At 26.7% G+C, this 13029-nt stretch overlaps 1 protein-coding gene across 2 annotated transcripts in view; it reads left to right on the top strand.

The window, feature by feature from the left end:
- The window catches only part of LOC136983639 (transmembrane protein 62-like), a 59943-nt gene that overhangs the window by 24202 nt on the left and 22712 nt on the right, over positions 1–13029 (top strand). The window contains exons 5-10 of one of the 2 annotated variants that reach the window (XM_067280439.1): positions 3079–3226; positions 6161–6285; positions 6376–6498; positions 6966–7121; positions 9190–9349; positions 12258–12365. In XM_067280439.1, the coding sequence (XP_067136540.1) occupies positions 3079–3226; positions 6161–6285; positions 6376–6498; positions 6966–7121; positions 9190–9349; positions 12258–12365 (820 nt within the window). The remainder of the gene's footprint in view (positions 1–3078; positions 3227–6160; positions 6286–6375; positions 6499–6965; positions 7122–9189; positions 9350–12257; positions 12366–13029) is intronic. The other variant, XM_067280440.1, reaches the window with a different exon arrangement.

The raw sequence follows: 13029 nt of genomic DNA, 5'->3' as shown, positions 1-13029 counted from the left end.
GATGTATATAAGTTTAATTTTGAATTTTTAGATTATTTCTTTAAATGAAGTTTTTGTTAATTACTATGACAAATTTAAAATGAATTTAGACTAATGTTGATTTAGGGAAATTATTATAGACATCAAATAATTAAATTTAAATTTGTCTTAATTTTGAATCAAATTATATAATTCAAGTTTATGTATTTAAAGTATACATAATGTTATTTCCAAAACAGAATTATTGCATTTATCAAATTTATATAATATTGAATGAATTGAAATCTAAAAAATTGTTGTTATATTCTATTTAAACAAAAAAATTAACCTTATTAATTGATTTCAAATAATTTACTGATTTAAATGATAAGATATTTATAAATATTTTAAAATTAATCTGTATACATTTGTATTCATTTATCAGTTTTGATTTGATGATATTCTGTAATTTAATTACCTCAAGTTGAAACTTTTCTGTGACATGTATAATTTTGACATCTGATACTAAAAAGAAAATCATAGTTAAGGAATTGACTATAGCCATTAATATTATTAATTAATAATTTGTAATAAAATAATATTTTTATATTAATTTCAGTAATGATTTAGTTCATTTAGTTTATTGTCATAATATTATTGTTAATAATTGTCATCTGTTTAATGTTATTGTCAGCAAACAAGTAAAATTTAATAAAATAAAAACGTTTTCGACTATTTTTAATATTCCTCTTCAGTTAGACTCTTTAAATTGAAAATGGAACATAAAATAGAATGCTTCTTTAAAAAGAAGAATTAGAACAAAAATAGAATGCCAGCAATAACATCATTTAAATTTAAAATAATAAAATAAAAATAACATGAAATAAAAGTAACATAAAAATAGTACAAATTAAACAGTAAAATAAAACAAAGTATTAATATAATTAATTGTTGTAGTAAAAAGATTTCCATGCACTAGAAAGACTATCAGCATCTCTATGGTTGATGCAACCTTTGGTATTATGGGCCTTGTAAATCTCTAGTTTTTCAATGTATTTAATAAGATGTTTGTTAGTGGCAGTCTATGAATAAAAACGTTTTCGACTATTAAAAATAGTTGAAAACGTTTTTATTTTATGTATATAATTCGTCTCTGTAATCCAAAAGGTTTTTGGTAGACGATCTCACAGTAAACTTTAAGTTAGGAACTCTCTTTTATTCCCTAAAAAATGTCATATGCATTTCGGGTTGGTATATTCATCCAACCACTCCTCAGTGCTAATTTTTAAATAAAAAAAAAAATTCTTTGAAAAATAAGATTACAGATAATGTTTCTAGATATATTAATAGAAGTAACCTTAATAATATAGATCAGTTAAAAAAGACAGGTATTGTATATAAAATAGAGTGTAACTGTAGGAATCCATGTAGTTATGTAGGAGAAGCTGGTAGGGTATTGGATATACGAATAAAAGAACATGAAGCGGCTATTAGGTTGAGGTGTAAAAATTCACCTTGGTATAAACACACGGAAAATAATAAATGTAAAATTAATTGTGATAATATTAAAATTCTACATCATGAAAGGGATATATATAAACGTAAATTTAAAGAACATTTAGAAATTAAGAAAAACCAAAATAATTTAATATTTCTGATGGGATGCAAATCGATTCTAGATGGTATAGAGTGATAGAGGGCGCTATACAGTGATGGAATTGTGATGTTGTTGCGATTGATTTAAAAGTGGTAGTATTCTAATGTATCACTGGTGAGTTTTGATTGTTCGCACGCTACTTATATTTTAGTGGTATGTATTGTATTAGTTATTGTATATACTGGTTGTTTACAAAAAATGTCATAACGTATAATGGTTTTTAATAGTGATGTTATGCAAACACTTCAAGTGCATTTTAAATGGAAAGCAAGTGGTTGGGAGTATTGATGTAGTGGTAGCTCATACACAATTTGTACTTTAAGAGTAAGTAAGTGTGACATCTTGTAATGTATTTGTGTCATGTGTTGAGTATTATACCTTCTCTTTTATGTTTTTTAAAAAATTAGCACTGAGGAGGGGTTGGGTGAATATACCAACCCGAAATGCATATGTCATTTTTTAGGGAATAAAAGAGAGTTCCTAACTTAAAGTTTGCTGTGAGATCGTCTACCAAAAACCTTTTGGATTACAGAGACGAATTATATACATAGTAACATACAGCAGTCCAGATACAGAGTTTTTATTTTATTAAATTTTACTTGTTTGCTGGAAATACCAAGGTGTTTTGTTTTCATTCTTTATATTCCAGTAAGTGTTTTATTTTATTTTTTTTATTATGTTATTGTCATAAGATATAATTAATTAAAATTTACAAAATACTTGTATTTTTAATGATTGGCAATGATGGTTAATATAAGAATTAAATACTATGAAACAATTAGTTACAATTAATAATTGATTAAACTGTATAAAATATACATTATAAATCTTCCCCAGAACTTTCTTAGAAGTTTTGGATATTTACTAAATTTTTATTGCATCTTAGTTAGTAAAATACATTACAGTAGAGCGTCGTTTATCCAAATCAATTGGGGACTGGGGTTGTTTGGATAACTGGTTTTTTCGGATAACCGATTATGTACGAAAAACATATTAACCTATCCGATGTTGAAATTTTTCTCCGTTGCATGTTGCTTCGTGTTGAATTTTCGTTGATTTTAAGCCTAACGAAAATTTTTATAATAATAATCGATGCTATTGTATTGTTAAAAATTATTTCTTTATTTTGTACAAACAAAATAAATATATTGAAAAATATAAAAACAAAAAAATTATACTCTAGAAGTTAATCTAGTATCAAAAGCGTTCGATTCAGCATGACACAGTCCGACTGGAAAGCTTTCGGTTAACCGGCTTTTGGATAAACGACGCTCTACTGTACTTGTAAAAGACGTAAATTTTAATATAAATTTTAGTTTTAAGTTAAGTCTCAGAATTAGTAAATTTTACCAAACAAGAAATATATTCTGATTATTTCTTGTGGTTTAGATTTCATATATTTTGTTGTGTTATATATATATTTTACATATTTTATAATCTTAGGTTTTTTTTTTCTTCAACAGAAGATATTCCATTCAGGGACACAAGCACAATCGTTCCTATAATTATACATTTCATCATGGTTCTGATACATACACATTTATTGGAATAAATGCATGTCTTGAACCTGGTCCAAAACGTCCATTTAACTTTTTGGGAATTATAAATCAGGTAAAATGTTATTTTTATGCCAATTTAAAGTATTTTATATTTAAATTTTAAAAATTTAATATAATTTTAAAGTGATATCATAAATGAACAAAAATTATTTCTAATCTTTAAATAGTAGACTCTTCCATATCCAAATTAATGTAATCTATATATTAGAAAAATCTAAATAAGTAAGTGTGAGAACTTTTAAATAAAGATTTCCACCCAGCTGATTTCTACTGTGTGTGTATAAAAAAAAAAAAAAAATGGTTATTTTGACTTTGACACTTGTTTTTGACAATTACAATTAATTTTCAAAGTATCGTATTAAAGTTGTTGTTATGTTCTTCTCGATTCACTTATGAGCTGCAACATCACACAGATGCCTCATAGTTATCACATCAGCAGTAGTTGATGCATTGTATTCTACAAACTTCAAGGCAGCCTTAATAAAAAACATACTGTTCTATGGAAAGTAGTGTACAATTTTTCAAAAATTTCTGGTTGTCTTTGATCACTCTGGTTATGGAAAGGCCAGATGTGGGAGAGTCTACTGTATGACAATAAATTTTATTTTTTTGTAAGATTTAGTTTGTTTTAATAAAAATATTTTTATTCTTTTGGCTTGGAAGATAATCCAATCCCATGTAAATGAGATAAGAGGATTATATATGATCAAATTTTTTCTAATTTTTTATTATATAGAAAGAAATGACCTTCATCTGATGTAAATATTGGTGTAAATGTCTTTATCTGTCATTTATCTAATTATTAATAACGTTTTAATTTTAGAAGTAGAATGATAAAAAAGAGGGAGAAAATTAATTTTTGTTGTTAACTTTTTTAAAAGAGTTGTTTATTGTAAACAATTGTTGTAACTTAAGAAAATTAATATGTATTAAAATGAATTATCTGTAGTCTATATTGCTACAGATAATGCTCATATAAGTCATAAAGATACATAGGATTTAATAATGCTTATTTCAGTTTTTGTTGCACTGATGTGTGTTACTAGCATGACAAAACTAATATTTTTTTGAAAAATAAATAGTTATAAATTTTAATGTTGTTTAATTATAGAATGCTAACCTAAAAATGTAGCTTTGTGTTTTGTTAGCAAAAATTTTATAAAAAAGATCAATGATTAATTTGTAAGTTAAGGAAATGTTTTATTATATTTCTTTTGTTTCTTATCTAGCTGATTTTATTAACCTCCTTGCTACTTAATCTGGTACAACTGAACATGTCAAAATAATGATTTTTATAATGTTATAAGTTCTCTTCCCATTTATGAAAGACAGAATGTAGAAGCAAAACTTGGGAATACTTCTCATCTCTGTAGCATAGAAAGAATCCACAAAATTTAATTAAAAAATATTTTAACTTTTCTTGTTATAAGCAGAAATGGGAAGTTGAAAGCCAATAGAGAAAGAGAATGGATGTGATAGCTTAACATGGCAGACATAACAAAACAAAATGCTGATCACTTACAAGGAAATGTGAACATACTGCTGTATTGGAAAACTGTTCAATATATATCATTTGTACAAAACATTAGAAATTATAATTCATCATATATAAAAAGTTTATGATGATATATAACTGGCGAATACATTCTGACCTTCACTTACAACTACCAATACTTATGGCCAAAATCAGTTCAATAAAAAAGAGAAATCATGTTTTTAACAATTGATTGCACTTGCTAATGGCACAGTGCAATTATTAAATATTAAATGCAATATTATAAGGGACAAACAAGAAAATGCTTTAATATACTCATGTTTCACTCACTTGGATTCACACTACTTTGAAAAACCAAAAATAGAACTAACTTCCTGCAGAGATGCTTGGTCTACATAATTTTTTTTAACTTTAATTTTTTAATAAGGTTAAAGAGAATTAATAATAAATAAACAGAAAATAAAAATAAAATTAATTCCAAATGAAGATTACGATACTCCCTCAGTATGATTTGTGGTTTCTTTGAAGATGGTTGACTAACTGAATTCCTGTGAATTTTTGCTAGTAAAATACTAATTAATTAAACAGTAAATGTTACTTTTAAGTTCAATACACTTAAACACCACTGTTCTATTGTATTATGGCACATACACATAGTAATTAATTATAATGTATAAGCTTGTGGTGTGTGTTGTTTGGAACTGAATTAATTATTATATGTTCGACTTATGACAAAATTCCATTGTAAGTTGGGGATTACTAGCAATTTGCTATTAGCTCTATTATTCATTCATCTTCCAATTCTAATGTCATTTCAATGACACTAATCATAGATATTATTCTGGCATTCTACATTTTTATAAGATAAAATTGATGTGTAAATAGAATGGCTCTCTTAAATGGTCGATGAATTTAATTAATTAATTGTAAAGAATATCCAGACTTTTTGTTTTTTATAATTTACTGTGGCAACTGAAAGGATTATAATGAAGACTCACAACTTTGTTATAATCTTTTATTTAATTTTATGACGTTTTGCATTTTACCCTCATCAGATTGTTAAATAAATGTAAAATACATTTTTTAATAAGTTTTAAACTATACATGAATAGTAAATAAATAAATACACACTTACTGAATGAAGATATTTAAACATTTTTGACTGATATTTGCAACACAAGTATTGTACAGATGACTTTTTCCATACATCATACTTTCAGAATTTCATTAATACAGAAGTCTTCTGGCAGCATGAAAAATTTTTTATATTAAAAAATAGAACACGTAAATTATTTTAAGAACATTTATTATTAACACTGAAATCAAAATAATACAAAATTTCATAAACTTACATTTCAAAATGTTTAGAAATCACATAAATATTTGGTGTAACTAATTGATAACAATATATCAATTTAAAAATTATATTACAGAAATGTCTTCATCTGCTACATAAATTATTCTTAATATGAAATGTATTATTATTTTTAGGATGAGTACAAAAAATTACAAAAAATGGAGGAACAAAGCAGAAATAGCAATATGACTATTTGGTTTGGACATTATCCTACATCAACAATAGCTGCTCCTTATCCAGGAGCAAGAGAATTAATGAGGTTTGTTTGTTGATATATATATATATATATATATAAACATAATTTAACATTTAAGATTCCTTCACTAAGTATTCTTCAATTTTATTTTAGAGATTCAGGACCATATTTATGTGGTCATCTTCATACTCTGGGAGGTATGGTTCCCATTATGTATACACTTCAATCAACAGGTTCTTTAGAACTTGAACTTGGTGATTGGAAGGATAATAGAAGGTTAGATTCATTTTTCTTTTATATTTGAAATTAATTTTAAATTTTATATTTATTTTTGTGATAGTAAGTTATCAAATTTAACAAATGTCTAAAAAAATATTAATGGAATTGATGATAACTTTAATTCAAACACTAATTGATGATGCAATATTTTTAAACCGCATCATATCTTTTTTACTGTATCCAATAACAAACATATTTATTATTTATTCACTGAAAAAATTTCTTATTATTAACATACATAAAATATGACATAATCTATAAGAAATATGATCACAGAAAATTCAATTTTATAATTGTTTGTTTACACAATAATAGAAGGAAAATAACAATAATGCAGTATTAAATTGAAATATATATTCAATAATGAAGCCAAACTTCAGTAACATATTATTGAAACTGTATGAAAGTTTATTAAATTTTTAAAATATTGTTTTACAGTAGTTAATGTGTTTTAATTTTATTAGGTATCGTTTGGCAGCAGTAGATCATGGAATGTTTACCTTTATAGATCAAAACTTAAATGATTGGCCTGTCATTTTAATAACAAATCCTAAACATGCACTTTATGGAATGCCTACGATTGAACCTCTTTCACGGATTAAAAAGTCAACTCATATTAGGTATGTCGTTCATTTACTATTTGAAAGTATAATAATTCTGATATATATAAGATGATATAATATAAGATTTAATTGAAAAATAGTAGCAGATTACAATGAGAAAAGAAGTATGAATGTTTTATTTCTCTGTTATGTATCCATAATGTGATTTTTAATTTTAATTAAATACTTTAAATCAAAATGGCTTTTGTAATTATTTTTACTAATCAGTATTGGAGAATCTGACAGAGAAATATTTGGGGTTAAAGTGACATCATTTACAAACAGTTGCCAAAGTTTTTGAAACTCTCAAATTCTGTTACCTATTCATATTTTAAGAAGCTTTGTTTTACATCAAAATTTTCATTATTGTCATTGATATTTTCATAATGTATTTCATTATACATTGTATTTAAATGATTAATTTTAATCAGTAGGAATCTGAATCAAATCCAGCAGAGAGATGATGATAATATTTATGCTTTACTTTTAAAATATGAACAATACTAAAATTGGTTTTTTCATGTTTATAAATTTGAAAATATATTCATTTTTAATTTAATTTATTCTTTATAGAATTAACAAATTCAAATAAAGAAATAGAGTGACCTAATAAATTTTTTATAAAAATGAGCAAAAGAAATTCAAATGTTACACATATTGAAATACGTTACCCTATAAATTTAATTTTGATGCATTTAATAGCTTTTGAGTGTTAATATTAAAGTCATGATGTTTAGTATTAGGATCATAACATGAATATATAAAATATTTACCATAAATGTATACAGGGTATCTTTAAAATTTACTACTTTAGACTACTCTGGAAGCAAAACTAATGGAGATAGAGCGATAAAGTTTTATGGGCATGTATATCTTGACACAGGAAAACTACAGACAGAATTTCAAAAACAGTTACAATTTTCATCATTATCAGTTTACTGTCACAGCAGCATCAAGAAGCTATTGAACATGATTTCTAAAGCCATGTTGCCAACTTTTGTCATCCTCAAACTAGAGCAAAGAGGATTCCTCTAGTCTAGATAAGTTTAGACCATAACCTCTTTTTATACAGCAATATGCATACATTACTTAATGTGTTTTATTGGACTAATTTGTGAACTGCATGATAAAATAAGATATTGCACGAAACTCTATTCTAAGTCAACTTTACAACTTCAAGATATTGGATAGCAAATATACCCAACAAAACCTAAAAATCCAGCACAAAACATGGAAAGTTATCAATAATTTAAAACAAATGTTTTCAGTAGTATTAAACAACCATTGTCAGGTTAAATAAAACATTTGAAAATTGAAAGCAAACTTTCAAAATTCTATTTAACCTGACAATGGTTGTTTAATACTACTGAAAACATTTGTTTTAAAATTAAACTTTCCATGTTTATTGCTAGATTTTTGTGTTTCGTTGGGTATCTCTATTTTAAGGGTTGGTAGTGGGAGTAACTTGAAAAACATGAATTTTTTTATTTTTAAGAGTATCTATACTAGTATCTATACACAGCTTTGTAGGCATAAAAGAGAGATGCAACTTTGTTTAAACTTTTCCTGAATCTCTCACCAATTGTCAGTTATTCCACAAAAACAAGAAATCAATATTTTTTTCAAAGGATGACTGTTTCCTTTTCAAACCATAATATGACATGAACAAAAAATAAATGTGTGTTATGAATGAACTACTGTACTTGCATACAGATTTCAGATTTTTCTGAATTTCTAGGTTGTTTAACCTCCCTTGAGAGAATGACAGAAAGCATGTTAAACTGTTTTTGATGCTGCCTTTGATGCATCACTATAAACCCTAGTGGCAAAAATTATAACTAGTTTCGAAATTTTGTCCATAGTTTTCTCATGTCAGGATGAATGTACCTATAAAATTTTATTGATCTGTCTTTAATAGTTTTTTTCTCCAGAGTGATATAAAATGGTATAATTTATAGACATCCTGTATAATGTTTCTTGTGAACATCATTCTAATAGTTGTCTGCATATAAAAATTTACTGTGTAATGTTATTTTCTGATTAAAATTATTTGAGAGTAAAAACTGAAAATAAACCTTTATTGTAGGGTCTTGACATTTTCACCAAGTGGCATTAAGCTTGTTAAACTTCAAATAGATGATGAACCTTGGCAAAATATGACTCATGTTTCTAAAGGCTTATATACTATTCCATGGATTTCAGAAATATATGCAGAAAATTTACATACAATAAAAGTTTATGTTCAGGTAAGTCTATTTTTATTCATTAACTAATTTTTTAACAAAATTGAAATTTAATTTAGACTTTATTTTGTGTTATGAATATTCATGTTGATTCAATTCTCACAATGTTGATAAAATTGATTTTAAATTGGTCAAAGTAATTTTATCAAATATTATCATTTGCTAACCATACTATGCTTACTCCATAAATGACTTATTCTAATCAAAAGATGAATCTTATTTTCTTTATATATTAGTGAATTAATGCATACTTGATATAATAATAATTATAATAAGCCCAGGAAATAAGCCATCTGTGAAGGATAGACAGGGTTCTTATTGTACCTGTCATTCTCTCGTCTACAGGTGTCATACCACACACACTTCATAAGAGCCTGGGGACATTACAATTGAATAGAAACACATACATCACACAACAGAAGGCCACTATATTGAATACATGCCATATTGTTAGGAAATTTCTGAATACAGACACACACGCACACATGCATGCACGCACTAACACACTTATTTAATTTTTGTCTTGTTTTGGTTACTATGCCTTAACTTTGGTCTGGCATAGTACACAGCCACCAGTGTCATAAATTCTAAAAACTACAGAAAACACATACTCAAAGATACAATACTCACAAACGACACATGCAGAAAATGTCATATCATGCCAGAAACTATACAACACATCACTTCCGGTTGCAAGCTCTTGGCACAGACAGGTTATTTACATAGATCTAATCAAGTAGCAAATATAATACACCAAAAGCTGGCAAAGAAACACAAATTAGTAGACATCCATGAACCCTACTACAAATACATTCCACAGACAGTATTGGAAAATAACATGCACAAAATATACTACGACAGAGCCATAATCACAGATAAAACAATTTACCACAACAGACCAGACATCACACTCATTGACAAACACAATAAAATCACATACATTATAGACATATCTGTTCCAAACACTCACAATGTACAAAACACATGCACTGAAAAAATCAGCAAGTACAGAGAACTTGCCCAGGAAATAAGGCATCTGTGGAGGATGGATAGGGTGCTTATTGTACCTGTTGTTCTCTCCTCTATGGGTGTCATACCACACATGCTACACAAAAGCCTGGGAACATTACAATTGAATAGAAATACATACATCACATTAAGAAAGCCACTATATTGAATACATTTCATATTGTGAGGAAATTCCTGAATACAGACACACACTGATACACTTTAATTTTTGTTTTGGCTACTATGCCTTGACTTTGGTCTGGCATAGTACACAAACACCGGTGTTAACTGAGTATATCTCACATAACACAACAAATATAGTAATGATATAATAATTATAACAACAACTTTAAAAGATTTTCTTCCTAGGAAGAATTTGTATTTTAGCTGCATTTGACTAGAAATATTTAACAATTGAATCTTTTATACTAAAATATACTTTTTTTTGAACATCACCAGTAGAATCTGAAAAAAATAATATAAAATTAGCATAATGTCATTGACATATAGAAGATATATTTTAATGGACCATCCTTTTCTATTCTTGAGTATAAACTTGCATTTGCTTTGCTTGGCACAAACCCAAGGCCTTTTAATGTAGCATTGGCTTTCTTATCCCATGCTCTTGCAGATTACTTTAAACTGTAGATGCTATGCTATGCTATGCTTGACTACTAGATTTTCTTGGCTTTTTTTTTCTATGAAACCCTGCAATTGTTCCATGTATATTATTTCCTCCAAGTCTCTGTTGAGGAAGGCTGATTTTACAAGGTAAAGTGTTTAACTTTATGTGTTTATTTATATGTTTGAACTGAATAAGTGTTTATTCAGTTCAAACATATAAATGCTGCAACTTTCTTATATAATTACAAATTCTGGCTGTATCTTTGATATTTTGCAGTTCTACTGATTCCAATTGAAAGTCTATAGGCACAATGAAAAAAGACAGTTTTTGAGTTATCAAACATCCAAAATGCAAACCCAGTATAGTTTGTGCATGCCCTTCAATGATAAATGTCTAAATATGGTTGTAAGCCTTAAATCTCTTTTATTCTAAAATATAAAATGGTATGTTTCAACAGAGTTTCTTTTCAACTGTTATGAAGTCTGAGGAGTAAGTGTCTTGAGAGAAGGGTGCTCATGTATCACTTAATGAAGCACATTGTATCTACTAGTGCAGTATGAACTGAAATGGTGTGAGAATAAAACCCGTGGATATCATATAATGAATGATTTTGAGATAATGTGCTAAAAATTAATAATGTTTGAAAACATATAATATTGTATTTTTAAACAAAAAAGATTTAAGGCTTCACAGCCATATTTAGACAATTATCATTGAAGGGACATGGAAGCTGATTTTGTCAACTGATATCTATGGCTAACACAGATAATTTGAACAAAGTGCCAGTCAAATAGGTTGGTTCTCCTCTCCCATTGTTTTCATCCCTCATACCTCTTTCTTTATACTGCTGTATTTCTTGTAATTCTGAAAAATATTATTATTATATATTTATTTTTGTTCCATGACTCTGCCAACTATTCAGCAGTGTTTGCTGACATTGGGAGAAGCATAATGTCCCAAAACTCTTGCAGTAGCTTTTTCCTCATTCAAAACACATGCATGAATTATGCTGTTTTTGCATCTTGGATGCTCAATAACTCAGAAAATGTCCATTTTTTGGCTTTGTGTCTATAGAGACTTTCAATCAGGACCACTAGAACTAAAAAATATCAATGATTTGACCAAATCCGTTTTCTGCAAGTTTTGTGCAGGTTCTTTATCAGTTGATTATAATTATTATTAGAAGCAAGTATCAAAGTGATTATAATAAGTGGATTTTACTGTATTATAAATGTGTTATATACATTTGATTTTATGTTTTCAAACTGAAAATTTCAGGATAAGAAAGGCCGAGAGAAAATCATAGAACAATCATTTTCTTTAGATGGTTCACGTCCCATATTTCCGCTTGGAGCCAGATTTGCTCTTATGGGTCATATTTCAATAGTGAGTTTTTTGTAAAGTTTTTTAAAAATGAAATTCTTCTAATTATTGTTTATTATTTTCTTTTAATTGTAGATCAATTATTGATTGATTAATTTTAACATTTAATCATTATTGTATTAAGTAATGTTTAACATTTTTTTTTTATCCTACTATGAATCATCTTAAATGAGTAAAATTAAATTATTAATGTCTTTCTAGCTATAAATCAAACTCTTAAACATTATTATATTTGTACACAAAATATAAACAATTTACATAATGCAAAACTAATTTCCCTATTAAATTAAATATTTATTTACTTTTTTGAAACAGCAAATAATATAGACTCTGAAAATTCAGTTAGATTAAATAGTTTTAAAATAACTAATTGTACATACATACTTGTAAAAATTTATAATCAACACAAACTTATGTAGTTGTAAATTTACCTTTTCTCTAAAATATAGTGCAGACTTTCGTGTGGCATTTTCAAAATTAATGTGCAGAATTTGATGAGGGAACTATGTTTAGGATCTATGAAATTTATGCAAAGATTTTGATTAACTGAACAATTTAGAAATGATTTTGTTCATATTATTAAGTTGTTTTTGCATTTGCTAAGGAAGTTGTATAATTTTAACAATAATTTAAATTTCATTTTAATGCAAAATTTTAGTAAAACAAT

Source organism: Centruroides vittatus, unplaced genomic scaffold (assembly GCF_030686945.1).
Source record: "Centruroides vittatus isolate TY-2023 unplaced genomic scaffold, ASM3068694v2 contig_884, whole genome shotgun sequence".
In the NCBI taxonomy this organism is placed as follows: domain Eukaryota; kingdom Metazoa; phylum Arthropoda; class Arachnida; order Scorpiones; family Buthidae; genus Centruroides; species Centruroides vittatus.
The sequence above is the reverse complement of the archived record's forward strand: the minus strand, read 5'-3'. Positions and strand labels throughout refer to the sequence as shown.